This window comes from Oratosquilla oratoria, chromosome 5 (genome assembly GCF_046742065.1).
Source record: "Oratosquilla oratoria isolate Oo_2021 chromosome 5, ASM4674206v1, whole genome shotgun sequence".
Taxonomy (NCBI): Eukaryota; Metazoa; Arthropoda; class Malacostraca; order Stomatopoda; family Squillidae; genus Oratosquilla; species Oratosquilla oratoria.
The window spans coordinates 74,553,786-74,572,536 of NC_134781.1; the positions used below are offsets into that span (position 1 = coordinate 74,553,786).

Genomic DNA, 18,751 nt, shown 5'->3' on the forward strand with positions numbered 1-18,751 from the left:
TTCTTTACTTTTTTTTTTTTTTCTGGCCATCACCAGACAATTTTCTTCAGCCACAGTGGTCCTCTCTGCCAGTTGAAGGGTTCAACCAATCTCAAGACTAACTACTGGGGGTCACAATTATAACTTCTATTTGTTGCCGGACAATCTTATTCGGTGTTATGGTATTCTCTGTCTATTTAACTCTTCTATTGCACAAGGGGTTTTCTTTTGCTGAATAAAATCATCAGGCTACAATTAGAATAAATGACTAGCAATAGAATAATGTGAAAGGGTTAATCTGGATAGTTTTGAGATAGCTTTTAATCCTTTCTCTGCAGAAAGAACCCTTGGTCAAATAAAATTACCCAGAGGCAGCTAAAATAAACAGCTAGTCATAAAATGCAGTGAAAGGGTTAACAGATAAGTCTAAAATAGTGGACACAAGTTTCCTAACGGTGACAAAATTATAATATTACACACCTGTATGTCTTTTAATTGACTAAACATGTAGTTTATGAAGCTTAGTCATGACAATGAGCCAAGAGAAACAGAGAGAATGTAAGCAAGCAAACATTCCACATTTTTCCCTGAAGTGATAACAAGAATCACACTGTTCCTCACACATGACCACTCTGTAAATGAGAACTAATTCTGGGAGAACTAATTCTGGGTATGTCTTAATTTTCTGAGAGTAGAGTCCCTACTGAAACTCTTATCACATCTCCTAAACTGAACAATGTATATATTATCATACACTGTCTTACAGTAACAATTTTTCCTCTTACAAATAAATTTGCATCAGCAGAACACTATCTCCAGGTTATATTAGCATAAAAAATGGTGAATTAGATTTTCACAGGTATAGATGTACTTCAACATGAAGACTTTCTTCTGTAGCTTATTCTCTGGTAGTAACAGGGATCTTTAGATATTAATGACACACTGAGAGCATGATCTATCCCATTCTTAAACTAGAGAATTTTTCATCAATCTTGACCTTGATCTGTTGCTCCTATGGCTGCAAGGGTATCTGCAGACAGTAATGAAAACATGAATTAATCATTCTGTCTAAATCACAGTTATTTTTCACATATATATATTTAAACATTTACTGACACTAACTTATTCAAAAGTAAACAGATCTCACCAAAGCTCAGTGAACCACACCCTGTAGGTATAGCAATGCTTGATTGATTGATTGATTGATTTTATGAGTTTTTGGCCGACGGCCAGGCACTGGGACCAAAGTGATCATTCAGCGCCAGAATTTTTTTAGGTCGGAGGGAGGGGACAGCAAGCGGAAGAGAAGGGAAGAGTGGAAAAGGAAGTCTAAGAGGAAGCCATGTGCGGGGAAACAAGAGCCCCGCCCGGGGATCGGCATTAGTCGCCTCTTACGACACGCAGCCGACGTGGCGGGGGCTATATTCTATACTACACCCCCTAGCCCCAGGGGGCAGGTATAGCAATGCATGCCACACAGTATGAAAATAATGTCAAACAAATGGAAAGTGACGGATGTGTCTATAATCATAGTACTTTGGATGCCTTTCTTTGTTGAAGGTGACTCTACAATCAATCCATTGCTCCTGGTCACTCTTGTACAAGACCTGCAGCTTACAGGTGGGACCATAAATCACCTTCCAAGGAGGTGTCACGCAACTAGTCCCCTTATATGGGGAAAAGGCCTTCCTAGTATATGTTTGAGAGTGAGCAGTTTGAGGTAAATGTATGGTTGTACCAGGGTTGTGTTACATCACCATGGTTATTCAATGTGCACATGGATGGGGTGGTATGGGAAGTGTATGCAAGGGTGATGGACAGGGATTGGAGATGGTTAGTCAGAGTGGAGGGAAGTGGGAGCTGAGCCAGTTGTTGTTTAATGATGACAATTCACTTGTGGCTGAGTCAGAAAAGGGTCCGAGGTGGTTGGTGACTGAGTTCAGAAGGGTGTGTGATAGTTAAAAGATGAAAGTGAACGAGAGTAAAAGAAAGGTAAGGAGATGTACAAGGAGTAAGGGTAGTAGTGAATTGGAGGAACATCTTAAAAGAGAGACTAGAGAAGAAGGATAATTTTAAGTATTCAGGGTCACATGTAGTAAGGATTTTTTTTATTTTTTAAAGGAAACAAATAAATGTGGATGGGTGTGGGATGAGTGAAGGGTGCATTAAATGAAACAAACTTGCTATAGATGTGCTGTGTCTTGCTACATTGCTTCTGACCCAGGGCAGTGGGCAGAATACAGGGGACCCATCATCCATGAAGAGCTAAGATGAAAGGGTGGTGGATGGGAGTGGAATGGGTAGGAGTAGGATCATGCCTCTGACTAGGCTACCTCCCTTATAAGGGGGGAAAAGCTCTTGGTGTGTGTGTATATGTAATATGTATATATATAATATATATATACATATATATATATATATATATATATATATGTTACAGTAAGAACACGTACCTAGGGATTACGCGTAATCCCTGAATGTTTATTCAGTGAATACGCATAATCCCCGTTCTACTAACCTAACCTAACCTAACCTAACCTAACCTAACCTAACCTAACCTAAGGTTAGGTTAGGTTAGGTTAGGTTAGGTTAGGTTAGGTTAGGTTAGGTTAGGTTAGGTTAGGTTAGGTTAGTGAAACGGGGATTATGCGTATTCACTGAATAAACATTCAGGGATTACGCGTAATCCCTAGGTACGTGTTCTTACTGTAACATATATATATATATATATATACATACATACACACACACACATTTTGGGTACCTCCTTGGTAAGGGGAAAGAGCCCTTGGTATATGTATACATATTTTCTGCAGTTTGTAGGATGTCTTTTGTTTATCTTGAATGTTGAAAACCATGCTTATAAGGTAAATACAGAGTAGTAACAGTGCAGTGAAGTTCAAAATCACACATTCTGACCACAAAGAAAGTTAACAGAGTAAAACAAATCCTGATGAATGTGGTCAGGGTGTCAAACAAGCAAAAAGGTGACTGGGAAGAATGTATCGACTATGCCCACTACTTTTCCATGACATCATGGTACATATATACTGAATGCCCTTCCCCCTTCATACGAGAAATGTCTTAGCCAAAACACACAGGCACATCACAAGCAAATAAAACAAATTCAACCACCTCACCATCTCAGCACCTACGGGATGAATGGTGGCCCATATGATGATGATGATATTTACAGTAAGTCCTCATTATACAGTACATAAGCGTTCCTGAAAACCTTACCGCAAATTGAAATTACTGTATACTGAACCCATTATAACATGTAATAATAGGATATGGCAGACATACCTTCTCCCTGCTCTTTCCTCTTCAAAACACAAGCAGATACCGTATCTGTGAATTTTTCTTACCATAAATAGAATTGAGGGTAGCAATTACCAAATACCATAACTGTGAATTTACCAGATAAAGAACTACCGTATAGGGAGGACTCACTGTACATACCAAAGGACTTTCACCCTTTATAAGAGGCATAGCAAAGACTTCCCTGAACACCATGTGGCCAAATTAGTTAGGATATGGGAGAGATTGCTGTATATATGAATGTATATTTATGTAAAGTTGAGTACATGGGTTTGTATGGCATGGATTACTATGGTGTACTATGGTGTACCATGGTGCTACAAAACCCTCTGTGAGGGGCACCATCCTAGCCTCCCGATAGGGGGGAGTGTGTGACGTTAAACCATATCATCATCATCATCAACATGGTGCTCTGTGTAAGAGGGAATTGTCTGTTGAACAGGGAAGGGAAAAGACAAGAGACAGGTGTGAGTGGTTGTGAATGGACAATAAATTGATGCAGCCCAAAGGAGGCTGAGAGAGAAAAAAAAAAAATAATAATAATAATAATAATAACATACACAAACATAGACAGAATGATTTCTGGACTAAATGAATTAAATGACTATCTGTTAACGGAAAAACCTGACATAATGGAAATTGTGGAAACAAAATTAAAAGGTCCATTACCATCAAATACTATGGCACAAGGTCTATATAACCAATGGTCAAAAAATAGAACGGAAAATAGAACTAAAAATGTTTAATTGTGAAAGATAACAGAAGGAAAAAATAATGTAGAACTGATTATGATTAAAGTTGAGGACAACAAAATACTAAATCAAAAACAATTTGGATTTAAAAGTGGAAAATCATGAGCCACATATGCTTTTACTCAAGATTAATAGAAATAATTCAAGAAAGGGACAGATGGGCAGATTGTGCCTTTTCAGATTTACAAAAGGCATTTGACAAAACACACAAACAGCTGCTAAGAAAAATTGAAACGATATGTGGAATACAAGGAAATTTATTGGAATGGATGAAAGATTTCTTGAACGGGAGAAAAATGAGAGTGGTACTCAGAGACAGTAACTCAAATTGGGAAGAAATGATACATGCAGTCCCACAAGGCCCTGTATTGGCTCCAATAATGTTTGCCATATATATATAAATGACATGGATGAAGGTGTGGAATGTTATATGAACTTTGCAGATTATGTGAAACTACTAAAGACAGTAAGTACAGAAGAATTGCAAATCATTTCGAGAAGACCTGGACAAAATCTGAAAATGGGAGTCAGAAGTGTGAAATGAATTTCAACATCAAGAAATGTAGTATAATGGAATTTGGAAAATGCAAAAACAGAATATCAGGACATTACAAAACTGGTACAAAGGAAATTAAAAAAGTCAACTCTGAGAGGGACCTAGGAGTAACTATCACCAATGACATGACACCAGACAAACATATCAACAAATTAGTCGGAGAAACTTTCACTTTATTAAAATCAATGAAAGTGGTTTTTGACTTCATGGATGAAGAAATGGTAAAGAAAATATTAATTACATTGATAAGACCAAAATTGGAGTACGATGTGACACTATGAACACCTAGTACTAAAAAGAACATAAATACATACATATATCAAAGGCTTTTCCCCCCTTACACAGGGGGTAGCTAAAAAAGAAAAAGGCATAGAAACCACTCCCACCCATTCCATTCCCTACATATTCCACTCCCCTCCACCCTCCTCCCTCCCTCTTATCTTGGCACCTCCTGGATGATGGGTCATCCCTGCATACTGTCCACTGCCCTGGGTCAGAAGCAGTGTCGCAAGACACAGCACATCCACAGCAAGGCCACTTCATAAATTCGGCAACCCCCCCCCTCCATCCCTTCATGCAGAAAAGGAGAAGACTGGGAGAAATCCCTTCGGGCTGTGTCCAATTTTTTCTCATAAAAGAACATAAAGAAATTAGAAATAATTCAAAGAGAAACGACAAAGATGGCACCAACACTCTCCAAATTGACATATGAACAAAGATTGGTTAAACTCGAACTACCTATCCTGGAACAAAGAAGAGAAAGAGGAGACCTGCTAACCATATACAGAATTATGAAAGAGTTGGAAGTCCTTGATAGAGATGACTTATTACAGTGGGATAAAAGAAAAACTAGAGGGCACAAAAAGAAACTTAAAAAAGATAGTTACAGAAGAGATCTGAAAAAGAATAGCTTCCCACGCAGAGTGATAGATATCTGGAACAAACAGAATAAAGAAACAGTGAGTGCAAAAACTATACAGGTATTTAAGATCAAACTGGGTGTTGAAAGATACAAAAGTGGGTCACCACAAGCATAGCTCTCTTCCCGTAAAATACAACTAGGTAAATACATATAGAGATGAGGAGGATGGGTCACCATGTAAATGAAACAGTGGGTTATATAAGCTTAGGCTGCCATGCCCTGCTGTGGATGTGCTGTGTCTTGCTGCATTGTTTCTGGCCTGGACAGAGGGCAGGGAACAAGGAGAGCCCTTCATCCACAAGAGTAAGATAAGATGGAAACAAATGGGTGAGGGATGGGTGTGGGATAAGTGAGGGATGGGTGTATATCTTGGCTGGCTACCTCCTTTATAATGGGGCCAAAGTCTTTTGGTATATAGACAGAGAGCCATGGTGCTTGACCAATAAGTTACAATTCATGGGTAAATTTTATATTGTGCACTGTCCTGGCAGCAAATCTGCTGACCTCAGCCCATCAAGTTCCCGGCTGTTTTGAGGTCACAAACATAATGGACATTTCTGATGCTGTTTTGGATGAAGACATGGTGGGGAAGGTGCTACATTTGACAGCAGGAGTGAAAGGCTGACAGTGAAAAAGTGACTTTGGGCTAAAGTCTGTTACGAAATTTTGATTTTTTCATTGGTTTAGTTATTTGCTTGTTGCTGTTTTCTATGCCATGGCTGTGGTTCAGAACCAACTAACTGTGCATTTGGCCACTAAAATATGTGTTGTAAATATATATAAATATACACACTCATAGATTTTTTCCTGTATTTAACAGTGCAAAATAGGCACTCTTATTCACTCAGTGATTTTTTCTCATATTCAACTTACCATAACTGTTTGCTCATTTCTTGATCATATGTAAGACTTGTACTGTAAGAATATCAACTCTCATAGTATCCTATACCTTATAATTTCTATAAGATTCTTTAAATGCTAGTATGTTCTATCATTATATGTACATACAGGCAGTGCATTCATACTTCTTGGTATGGACAAGTGTAACTTACCTGGTCTGGATTCTGACCCTTGACTCTTGCTGCAACTCTCTTGCGGTAAATGGAGGTGAAGAGAATAGCTATGACACTGATAAACAGGAAAGAGGTCGTGTACAGGATGTGGATGTGAATCATGGCAATATCATCCTGTAAGAACAGACAGCAGTTACTAAATAAAAAATAAAATAACTAAATAAAAATATTTTGTTAGAATTATCATTTTTTAACATTTCAGTTTTTATACACTGCCTTGTATTTTGGCTTCTGATGGACTGAGAGCCATAAATTACATGGTTATCAAATATGTTACATGCAGACAGACACTTTCCTCAATTATTCAATACATATAAAATATCTAATATACTTCACCTCTGTTAGAAAAACATTAAGTTCAGGCTGGGTGTCAATATGAAGTTTGAATTTCTCCCCTTTAGTGCACCATTCCCTCTCTTCAGGTAAGATAATCTTCATCTCTATATTGTTCTCAGGCTGAGATATGAAGTGAAAAGAAAAAGAAATAATTATAGTGAGTGTATAATATATCTGTATGTGGTGGTCCTGCAGGGTGGACTGTAAAGCTTATTCAGAACCAGTCAACCCTCTTACCTCCATCAGGAGATGCAGCCCTGAGAGGCTGACACTGTCTCTAACCCATGCAATTCATTACATATAAACACAATGCCGTGATCCGTTTTCTATACAGACTAAATATATACAGAAAATGGAGTGTCACCTTACCTTCTCAATATGGCATGTTTCTGGCTGAATTGGGGACTTTGGAAGAAGGTGTTCAGGTCCAAAGAGGAAAAGACATGACTTTAACCTATCCTTCTTTTTCGGTGCCATTTTTATATTGACCTCCAACATACTTGTATCACCTATTTTGAAAAATAATTTTCAGTTATTAACCCTTAGCATAGGAGGATGCTGACGTCGGCATCCTGAGGCATGAGTGGGTACATGAGGTCACCAATGTCGGCATCCTGATTATATTTGGTTTGTAGTTGTAGCTGAATAGTGATGATGTAATGTTTACAAATTATCATGCACACACATTTTCTCCTTTCTTCTCCTTTCACTTGCCTTGTCTATTCATAATGCGCATACTGTGATGTATCATCAAATCATCGTACATCAGGCAGCCTAACACTCACACGAGAATATTTGACTTGTATTGAAGAGTTTAGATACAAAAGCCATGAATGAAAACCACACACTGTTCAATTATCATACATGCCATAATAAAAACTATTACAATAAAGTTTCTATATGCCTGGAAAAAAATCAAGGCACTGTTTTCATTACACCATGAGGAACTCCCTGATTCAGAAAAAATATAAAACTTATTGCATGATATGAGGCCACCTAGTCACAAGCCAAATTTTTAGCATTATTAGAATATATATTGTTGCAAGTGGAGTTCCTAAGGGTTCCGTTCTTGGGCCACTTCTATTCATAGTATATATAGATGATATAGACCATGGACTAAAATCTACTGTTTCCAAATTTGCTGATGATACAAAACTGTGCGGAGTGGCAAATGATCACTCAAACCAATTAGATATTCAAGAAGATTTAGATCAATTACAGCAATGGTCTGAAAAGTGGCTAATGAAATTTAACACAAGTAAATGCAAGGTAATGCACATAGGTAAAAATAACAGTAAGTACGATTACAAGTTATTTGGAAATTCGTTAACAAAAGTGGATAGTGAAAAAGATCTCGGCGTAATTATCAGTAACGACCTCAAATCATCCAAGCAGTGTATTTCAGCCTCTGAGAAAGCAAATAAGATTCTGGGACTGATTGCGCGATCTTTTGATTTCAAAAGTCCATCACTAATTAACAAGCTATATAAATCGTTAGTTCGTCCACATTTGGAATATGCTGTTTCTGTATGGTCACTGAATCTCATTAAAGACATTGACAGACTGGGAAAAGTACAACGGCGAGCCACAAAACTGATTCCAAATATCAAAAATAAATCATACGAAAATCGACTAAAGCACATGAATCTGTTTTCCCTAAAAAAAACGTAGACTCAGAGGTGACTTGATACAGGTCTTTAAGATTTTAAAGGGAATTGACAACATCAAAAGTGACAAAATTTTCACATTGAATGAGAATCAGACAAGAAACAATGGTCTCAAACTGTCCGGAAATAGATTCAATTTGGAAGTAGGTAGAAACAACTTTGCCAACCGTGTAGTTAATTAATGGAATAAACTTCCTGCACAGGTAGTGGAATGTAGTTCAGTTTGAAGCTTTAAGAATCATTTAGATAAATACCTAAGTAAGATGCTGTAATGATTATAATTTATCTTATATTATTTGTTTTTGTTTTGTTATAATTTGTCTGTCTGATTTTCATTTATTATTAGTTACATGTCAATTTATTATTATTTACTATTTACCTGTTTGTTTATTATTTTAACTATACCTATGCATTCATTTATGTATTTTATTTGTTATTTACATTATTATAGTTTTTATTTATTATTTTATTATTAATATGATTTTTTTTTGCATCCGACCTAGATATGGATCAAAAGGTCTCCTGTCGGCATGCTCCGCCTTTGTAATCCTTTATATATTATGATTAAAGTGTCAAGGTATGGGAGAGAGTCCTTTAATCATCAGGAACAATAATACAGCAAAATTCAAAGGTGCAGGGGTGCTAAGATGGGAGGGAGGGTGGAGGGGAGTGGAGTGTATTTAGAGATGGAATGGGTGGGAATGATTTTATGCCTTTTTCTTTTTGGCTACTTCCCTTGTAAGGAGGAAAAAGCCTTGGTATATGTATGTATGTATGTATGTATGTACAGAAAACCCACAAACAAAAACGACTACATACATTACTTCAGTGCCCACAGCGACAGAACTAAAAGTGGTATACTAATAGGATTCTTCCTGAGAGCACTAAGAATATGCAGCCCAGAATACCTTCAAGACGAAATAGACCACATCACCACTACATTCAAAACACTTCACTTCCCAACAGGAATCATTGCCCGAGCCCTATACAAAGCTAAGGAAATCAAATGAAGAAGCATCTCAGAACCACAAGCCAAAAATTAAAATATCCTCCTCATAACACCATCATCGGACCTAACTCACCTCCTAACCAAGAAATTAAAACCCATAGGCATCACAGTAATATCAGACAAAGGACAACAAATACGTGACTTCACAAATAACAGACAAAATCCCATTCAAACCGACAGTATCCTATACAAAATCCCCTGCTCAGGATGCAACCTTGCCTACTATGGTGAAGCATACAGGGGATTAAAAAAAAACGCCTAGATGAACACAAAGATGACGTCCGTCACCACCGCACAACAAACGCCTGGGTAAACCACATAGATGAAAAACAACATTTACCTCAATGGAACCAAGCTAACATTTTACATGAAAACCTAAATAAACCACAAAGAAAGACATTAGAAGCAATATACATAAACACCAACGACTGCATCAACAACAGAACAGGAGATATCAAGATTGAAAAACATGCTGCCAAATACGCCATGAGACAATTGCTCACACAAAACAAACAAACAAATACATCCACCCACCTCACACCTGACCCAACATGACCACCAAGCCAAGCAGCATACAGAATCCCACCCTGCATCCCTCATGAACCACAGCAACTGCCCTATAAATACCAATGATTTCATTCTCTGTAAATATTACCTCTGAAGAAGCCTCAAAGGCAAAACCGGTCAGGAATAAAGTCTCTTGTTCCCAATCGTGTCTTTCCATTCTTACCATTTATATATGTGTATATATATATATATATACACATATACACCAAAGGCTTTTTCCCCCTTACAAGGGAGGTAGCCAAAAAACAAAGGCATAAAAACCATTCCCACCCATTTTATCCCTAATACACTCCACTCCCCTCCACCATCTACCCTCCCTCTTATTTTGGTACCTCCTGGATGACAGGTCATCCCTGCATCTTGTCCACTGCCCTGGGTCAGATAATATATATATATATATATATATATATATATATATATATATATATATATATATATATATATATATATATATATATATATACACACATACATACATATACACAACAGCAATTTATAACCTTCTCAATGCTGTTCTGAATTAAATAAGACTGGGTCTTTCTCAATTACACTTCAATTTTTGACAAATAACAGATGTAGATGAAACAAAAGTTACATATATTGTCTTCAGATACTGGTAATGGAAAAGGGGGATATCAATTGATCCAAGCTTAAAACTAGAGGTATAAAGGAAATGCAGTGATCAGACCAGGTTTCCCCAATCCCCAACCTTAGTGTTTAGGACTTAACTATATCCTTCTACTGAAATCATATTAACATACGTTCAAATCCAAGATTTTTTGCTGTTATAAACCCATGGATTGGAGCATCATGGCCATTTTTCATTGGACGAAGAGAAACAACAGCAGTGACTGCAAATGTTACATTCTTATCCACGGGCATATCAATATCCTCATCATGTACAGTGCTTGTAGTTGTCCTTCTGGAGCGAGTCTTTGTTTCTTTCAGAGGACACATCTCAAGCTTTGATAATTTCTCAAAGAACATGTTCCAGTCCTGTCAAGTACATTTTAAAACATAAGTTAAAGTGCTATTTTAAAACATAAGTTAAAGTGCTACTGCCCACTACTAAAAGTAAAATTTAAAGCATCAAATCTGTTGGGCTTCAACTTATCAGCACAGATACAGGCACAATAAAAATATCACTAAATGTACACTAACTTATGTCACCAAGAAAATGCAACATGAATTATGCATTTCATCTATTCCTAAACTTCATTCACCTCCTCTGCCAACATTAACCACTGAGATCCACTATCTTCACACTGAAATGCTGGATACATATGCATATCATTACCAGTAAATTGTGCCACCATTCCAGATTCAAGAGCTTATGAATCTCAGCATAGTTGTTAGGCATAGGTCAAATTACTTGAATAGCTAACAATACCAAGTAATTAACCCCCATACCTCAAGCTGAGTAAAATTATATCAGGCAGACTAAAATGCAAGTCATGTGGTACTAACTAAACTAAAATCTGTAAAATATATCAATATGGCAAAGTTATTGTTGTCTCAAGGTGAATAAAAATAATTGAGAATTTACTTAACATGCAAAGTATGTCACCATAGTGATGTGGTTAAATGTATGGCTACATACCATTTTAATGTCTGGATTGCGAATTTCCTTTTTATGTATTTCTATGTAAATGGAGACTCCTACAAAGGCCAATGCAAATGCCGAGACGCTTAGCATGAATACTACCATCGGTGGTCGATTCACCAGAAAATCTCGCAATCCAGCACATGCTACCATCTTGAAGCATCACCAGTCAATGCTAGTAATAAAAAATAAGAAAAAGATACATTATCAACATCAATTAGACTGGAAGTGAGGGAAATGAACTACAATTAGGGAGTAGAAAATATGAAAGAATAAATCCACATTGCTCATTAGTCACTCTGTTCCTCTCCTAATCCTCATAATTAAAACCCTCTCATATACATTCCCAACTACACTCAAGAAACTGATCCCTCTACAGCTACAGCAATCATATTTGTCCCCTTTTCCTTTGTAAAGCAGAACTATATAGGTACTCCTCCAGCACTCTCCCCTCCCTAAGACATATGTTAAACAATCTCACTGGCCAGTCCACTATAACTGTTCCTCCATTCTTCAGACATTCCGCATGACACCCATCCAACCTGGGTGCCTTACCAGCTCTCATAATTTTCAAAGTTACTTGTACCTCATCTTGTCTTATCTCTCTTCCATTTTCCTCTCCTATCACCATAATTTTTGTAGTGCTTCCCAGTGCCACAGCCCTTCCTCATCTTCCTCCAAATTCAACAGCTCTCTAAAATACTCTACCCATCTTCCCCTTCCAGCTTTCACTTCCATTAACATTCTCAACTTTGTTCCAAAACATCTTTTTATTCTTTTCAAAAGTCTCTGTCATACTCCTATCCCATTTAACATTTGCTTTCCTCTTTGCCTTCTTTATCTTATGTTTTTTCTTTGTACCTCTTAGAAAAGGTAAAAGGTGCAGATGGAGAGAAGGCAGTGAGAGGAAGGTGGACAGAGTATTTTAGGGAGTTGCTAAATGTGAAGGAGGATAGGGAGGGAAAGGCAGTTTCAGTGGGACGCACTAAGAAAATGAGAGTGATGAGTGAGGAAAATGGAGGAGAAATAGGGAAAGATGAAGTGAAAGTAGCAGTTAAGATGATGAGGACAGGTAAGGCACCTGGGTTGGAGGGATGCCATGCAGAATGTCTGAAGAAAAGAGGTGCAGTTATGGCTGGTGAGGTTATTTAATGTTTAAGAGAGGGCAGAGTGCCGGAGGACTGGAGGAGTGCCTGTATAGTTCCACTTTACAAGGGAAAGGGGGACAAGTGTGAGTGTAGTAGTTTCAGAGGGATCAGCTTATTGAGTGTAGTTGCAAAGGCTTATGGGATGGTTTTGATTGAGAGGATTAGGATAGGAACAGAGGGAGTAATTGGTGAGGAACAGTGTGGATTTAGGACAGGTAGGGGTTGTATAGATCAGATTTTTGTGGTAAGACAGATATGTGAGAAAGCTATAGGAAAAGGTAAGGCTGTTTTTTGGGGCTTTTATGAATTTGGAAAAGGCTTATGACAAGGTAGACAGGAAGGCACTGTGGGAGGTACTGCAGATATATGGGATAGGAGGAAAGCTGTTAAGAGCAGTCAAGAGTTTTTACAAGAGTAGTAGAGCTTGTGTTAGGATTAGAAATGGAGAGAATGGTTTGAGGTAAAAGTGGGACTTCGTCAGGGATGTGTTATGTCGCCCTGGCTGTTCAATCTATACATGGATGGGGTGGTGTGAGAGGTTAGTGCAAGGGTAGTGGGTCAAGGGTTGGAGATGATTAAAGAAAAATGAGAAAAGTGGGAAATAAGCCATTTGTTGTTTGCTGACGACACTGCACTTGTAGCAGGATCAGAGGAGGGATTGAGGAAGTTAGTGACAGAGTTTGAGGTGTGTGAAAGAAGGAAGGTGATGATAAATGTGGGCAAAAGTAAGGAGATAAGATGTACAAGGGGAGAGAGTGGCAGCAGGCTGGAAGCAAGTATTAAGGGAGAGAGACTGGAGGAAGTGGATAGTTTTAGATACTTTGGTGTGAATGTGGCAGGAAAGGGAGAAGTGGGGGTGGAGGTAGAATGTAGGTTGAGAGAAGCGAATAAATGCCTTGGTGGATTAAAAAGTGTAATGAGAAATAGACATTTGGGAATGGATGCTAAGAGGAGATTATATGAAGGAGTGATTGTGCTGACAGCACTGTACGGGGCAGAAACATGGAACATAAGAGAGGAAGAGAGAAGGAGTTTGAATGTGTTTGAGATTAAATGTCTGAGAAGTATGATAGGGGTTACTAGGCTGAATAGAGTGAGAAATGAGGTGAGGAGCAGAACAGGGGTGGAAAGGGAGTTAGGAGATAGGGTTGATGAAAAAGTATTAGGATGGTTTGGACACATGGAAAGAATGAGTGAAGAAAGATTAGTAAAAGAGGTGTGGAAGGCAGAGGTGGAAGGAGTGAATATGAGGGGGCGTCCTAAGATGAGATGGATGGACGGGATAAAAGGGGCATTACGAAAGAGAGGAATGTCTGTTGAGGAAGGACGGGAGAGGACAGAAGATAGAGGTGAATGGAGAAGGGTTGTATATAGATGATGTTGTGATGTATGAGGGGGTGGGGGATGGGGATGAGGGAGTATGTATGAGAAATAAATTGATGCAGCCCGAAGGGATTTCTCTCCATCTTCTCCTTTTCTGCATGAGGGGACAGAGAGGGGTGTCGCTGAATTAATGAAGTGAACTTGCTGTGGATGTGCTGTCTTGTGACACTGCTTATGACCCAGGGCAGTGTGCAGGGTGCAGGGATGACCCGTCATCCAGGAGGTGCCAAGATGAGAGGGAGGGAAGAGGGTGGAGGGGAGTGGAGTGAGTAGGGGATGGAATAGGTGGGAGTGGTTTCTATGCCTTTTTCCTTTTGGCTACCTCCCATGTAAGGGGGGAAAAAGCCTTTGGTATATGCATGTATGTATGTACCTCTTAGATGTTTTCCAAGTTCTATTTTGCATACAATCCCTAAATGCATTTCCCACTGCCAGAATCAATCAATTTCTATCCTCCTCCACATTCAACAACTTTCTTCCCCTTCCTCCCTTCATTTCCATTAACATCTGTATCTTTTATCCTTTCCTCTGCCTGACTCAACTCCCCTTCCTCTCTAAACTTCCTTCCAAAACATCTTTTTTATTCTTTTCGAAGTTCTGTGTCATACTCCTATCCCATTTTACATGTTAAAAAAAATTAAGTAGAAATTTATAATTATTCATATAAAAATCTTAGGTAGAAATTCATTTGTGAAAATTGTATGATGACTATGTGCAAGATAGTTATTATCAGAGATATAACATAACATAAATGAAATTAAATGTTTCAAGAGAAATGAATGATAAATTTGTAACGACTGAAGATACTCACTGGTTCATTGAGGGAGTTTCACATTACGAAACACCAAAATAGAAAACATGAAGTTGAATAATAGAAAAAAAGGAAATATGAGTATTGCTAAGGTGCTAACAGGTTCAGAATGTAATAAAGATGTTAGTAGTGGGATGGTTCTACTTAAAGTTTCTCACTGAGAGAAATATTAAGTTGAAACCAGGAACAACTTTGTTCTTCCACCAATTCAGATGCTTCAACACTTGGTTTGAAGCACCCTCAAAAACTAATAAATACCTCATCTCTACATCAACAACACTCTAATACCACACACAAACACACCGAAAATTCTTGGTGTAACATACGATACATCCATGTCTTTCAAACAACACCTCACAAACATAAAAAACAAATGCACACCTAGACTTAACGCACTTAAGTCAATCACTGGAACAACATTTGGACAAAACAAAGAAACTAATATAACAATATACAAACAATGCATACGCTCAGTGATGAATTATGCGAGTCCTGCATGGGCTCCTAATCTCAGTGAGACACACCACAACACCCTTCAAATCATACAAAACAAAGCCCTAAAAACAATTACAGGCTGCACAAATACAACACCTACAGACCATTTACACCATGAAACAAAAGTCCTCAAAGTCAAGGACCACCTCGACATGAGAGGCACACAAACACTTGCTGCAGCCACCACAAACACATCACACCCGCTACACTACATAGCAGAACACCCACACACACCAAGAAACATTAAAACTACACCCAAAGACCTTTATTACGCACAGATACTCTCTTCTCTTCCTCCACAACCACCAAATACCAGCCTCCGGAAACATATTCATAATCATATCACTCACCGCTCCATTAACACACTGAAAGACAACACACTGCTGCATGCCAGACCCCCTGATATCCACCCTTCTGAATCCTCTCTCCCACGAAAGGACAGAGTCCACTTGGCCAGACTGCGATGCGGTCACCACCCAGCACTTCTAAGCTACCAGAAGAGGCTGGACGACCGTGTTGTGAACAGCTGCCCAGGATGTAACACTTCACCCCATACCATACAACACATAATGGAAGACTGCATTATACACAATCATGCACGCAAACAACACAACATACACTCTATAAAGGATTTGTGGGAAAACCCAGTTTCGGCTGTGGCCTTCCTTGGGGAGACGGGACTGCTCGGACAGACAGTCTAGGGAACGACAACAACAACAACTAATAAATATTCATATAACTATTAGTGAGGGAATAGAGGCAGATTCACCAACATCAATGAATTAAGTTTATAAACTGATCAATATAAATCTTCATTGGAGGAATGAGAACTTGAGGTTCAGAGTTAAATATTACAAATTACATAAACAATTATCATAATACCCAAGACGGTCAAATTACTAAAACAATTATCACATGGGAGAGACTGAAAGCCTTCAAGTTCTATTCACTGCAGAGATGCCGAGAACTTTATATAGAACAAAAGAACATAAAAATGAAGGAGGCTGCAAGAGACCACAAGCCAAGGCCTACTTAAGGCAATTTCATATCCATTACCACCGTCACCCCCATCCATAAAGTTGTCTAAACGTTTCTTAAAACAACTGACAGTTTCAGTGCTCACTACATGGTTACATCTAAAAAGTCCTGGAGGCATAGCACCAAACCTCTCACAAAAAAGATGGAGCTGGTATCAGAGGGAAACACCACCCGAGGTCCATAAGCATCGGCTCCTAATATCTGAAGATGATCCAGGCAGAAAGCTTCACCTGAGACAGCCCCAGACTCTTCAACTGTCTCCCAAGAAAGATAAGGTACCTAACAGGAGTCAGCATGGAGGCTTCCAAGAGTAGGCTAGACAAATTCCTGGCCATCATCCCACATAACCCTGAGCCCTCCAATCCCACATGGCCCACCATCATGAGGAGTGGCAATGAATTCACTCACAGACTAACTCCAATACATGTAGCTCAGGCTGAGATATAGGAGTGGTGTGTCCCCAGATATACTATGGTGTTGACACTGGAACCTACCTACAAGACCTAAAAGTAAAGAGTAATTTACAATCAGAAACTATCATTTTCACATACAAGTTGAAGTTGTTGGGTAATTTAAACTTTCTAGTACGGTCTTATGGAAGGGATGTGTAATGACTTACCCAGTTTTAATCAAGTAATGACATTAATAAAAAGTTATGACAAAAAAAAATATTACCATAATAATGGAGATCAACGATCAGTCGATTTGGTCACTGGTAAAATCATTTGACAAGTTAAATGTTAATGTAAATATTGTATAATTGTACTTCGACAATGGGGATCATAACCATCTTTTAATATCCTGGTAGGTACCTAGTTACGTCTTGATATATTTAGGTACATACGTTAATTTCCAGACACAACGATGAAATTTATATCTTCTTGTGTTAATCACTAATCTCTTGACGTTCCGAAACTCTAGTGCTACGTCCACAGTACCATACGTGTCGCAGAAGAGCAATGTTTGTAAACAGAATTTATTTCAATTGTTTTATTTCAAAAGGAGAATATAATGCACATTACAGTGTTCTTGATTTTTAAGCCGTAAAATTACATGTTCTATACAGTTTGTTTTCAAATAGAGATAATGCAATAATGTTCGAATCTACTGAAATAGATTTTGTGGTTCCATAGACATTCTAAATATTTCATACATGAATGATTAAAGGTTTGCATTAATTTCTTGGAGCTTTGTAGAATTATAGTAATGTTATATATATGTATCTTCTATATCCTGTATCTAATGTTTGGTCTAAGGTTTTCGAAAAGCATACGAACGATTTAAACAGCTGTTTACTCACAGACGAGTTTCTGGAAGGGTGAAAACACAATTTAGATTTTAGGTTGCGATTTCACCTCTATATCATACAAGCTGGACTGTTGTTATACATGCGCATTAAACGTTATTTGGGCTCTATACTTATAAACTTAATTCTGATGATTCCAATGTTTGTACTTTATAACCCACTCAGGCAAATCACTCCAGTTAGTCCACCACGGCTTTGAGGATCGACCACGGAACTTAACTAAGTACTCTAGAATGAAATGTATACTTTCTCAAGTTCAAAAACAAAGAAGAAAGAGGCCGTGAAGTTCTCATTTATATTGAAAAAATATACATATGGTTGATTGGACTGTAACCTTTATAGTTTATATATTATCAATGGCACCTTCCACACCAGAAAGGAAGAAAATGTTAGCCAAGGTAAGAAGTTACCACTTACAGGTAACTGGGATATATATGGATATTAAAGGTATACTTACTTTCGGTATACTTTCGGTAATTTTGTCTGTTAATGACACGGCTGAAGTCAGCTTCCGCACGTTCCAAGTTGCCCATGGTTCTGTACTGCTTCTGGCAGGGTGTTGTGGTGGCTGTATGGGTATCCTGGTATCAGTGGATGGTCTGGTAACCCATCCAGCCATTTGTCCAGTTTTCTCTTGAAAGTCTCCGGGCTAGTATCTGTCTGGTCCCGGAGATCTCTTGGGAGGCAGTTGAACAAACGAGGTCCATTATGAGTGAAGGAGTTGTGTTTTATTGTCTTCACTCTTTGAATGGAGCCTACAGTACCCTTTATATAGCAGAGTTATG

At 38.3% G+C, this 18,751-nt stretch overlaps 2 protein-coding genes across 4 annotated transcripts in view; one reads left to right on the forward strand and one right to left on the reverse strand.

Moving 5' to 3' along the window:
* Positions 1–17,642, reverse strand: LOC143025546 (transmembrane protein 248-like). Its single transcript, XM_076185399.1, has 7 exons — positions 17,505–17,642; positions 11,783–11,960; positions 10,944–11,178; positions 7,309–7,448; positions 6,940–7,059; positions 6,583–6,717; positions 1–1,009 (listed from the first exon to the last, which is right to left on the reverse strand). The coding sequence occupies exons 2-7, from the start codon at positions 11,936–11,938 to the stop codon at positions 992–994; spliced, it is 804 nt and encodes a 267-aa protein (XP_076041514.1). The 5' UTR covers positions 11,939–11,960; positions 17,505–17,642; the 3' UTR covers positions 1–991.
* Positions 17,570–18,751, forward strand: part of LOC143025544 (AP-4 complex subunit beta-1-like) — a 12,611-nt gene continuing 11,429 nt past the window's right edge. Inside the window, exons 1-2 of one of the 3 annotated variants that reach the window (XM_076185396.1) lie at positions 17,570–17,621; positions 18,132–18,364. In XM_076185396.1, the coding sequence (XP_076041511.1) occupies positions 18,281–18,364 (84 nt within the window). In that variant the 5' untranslated portion in view covers positions 17,570–17,621; positions 18,132–18,280. Of the gene's footprint in view, positions 17,622–17,926; positions 18,003–18,131; positions 18,365–18,751 lie in introns of those variants that run through there. The other 2 variants (XM_076185395.1, XM_076185393.1) reach the window with 2 other exon arrangements.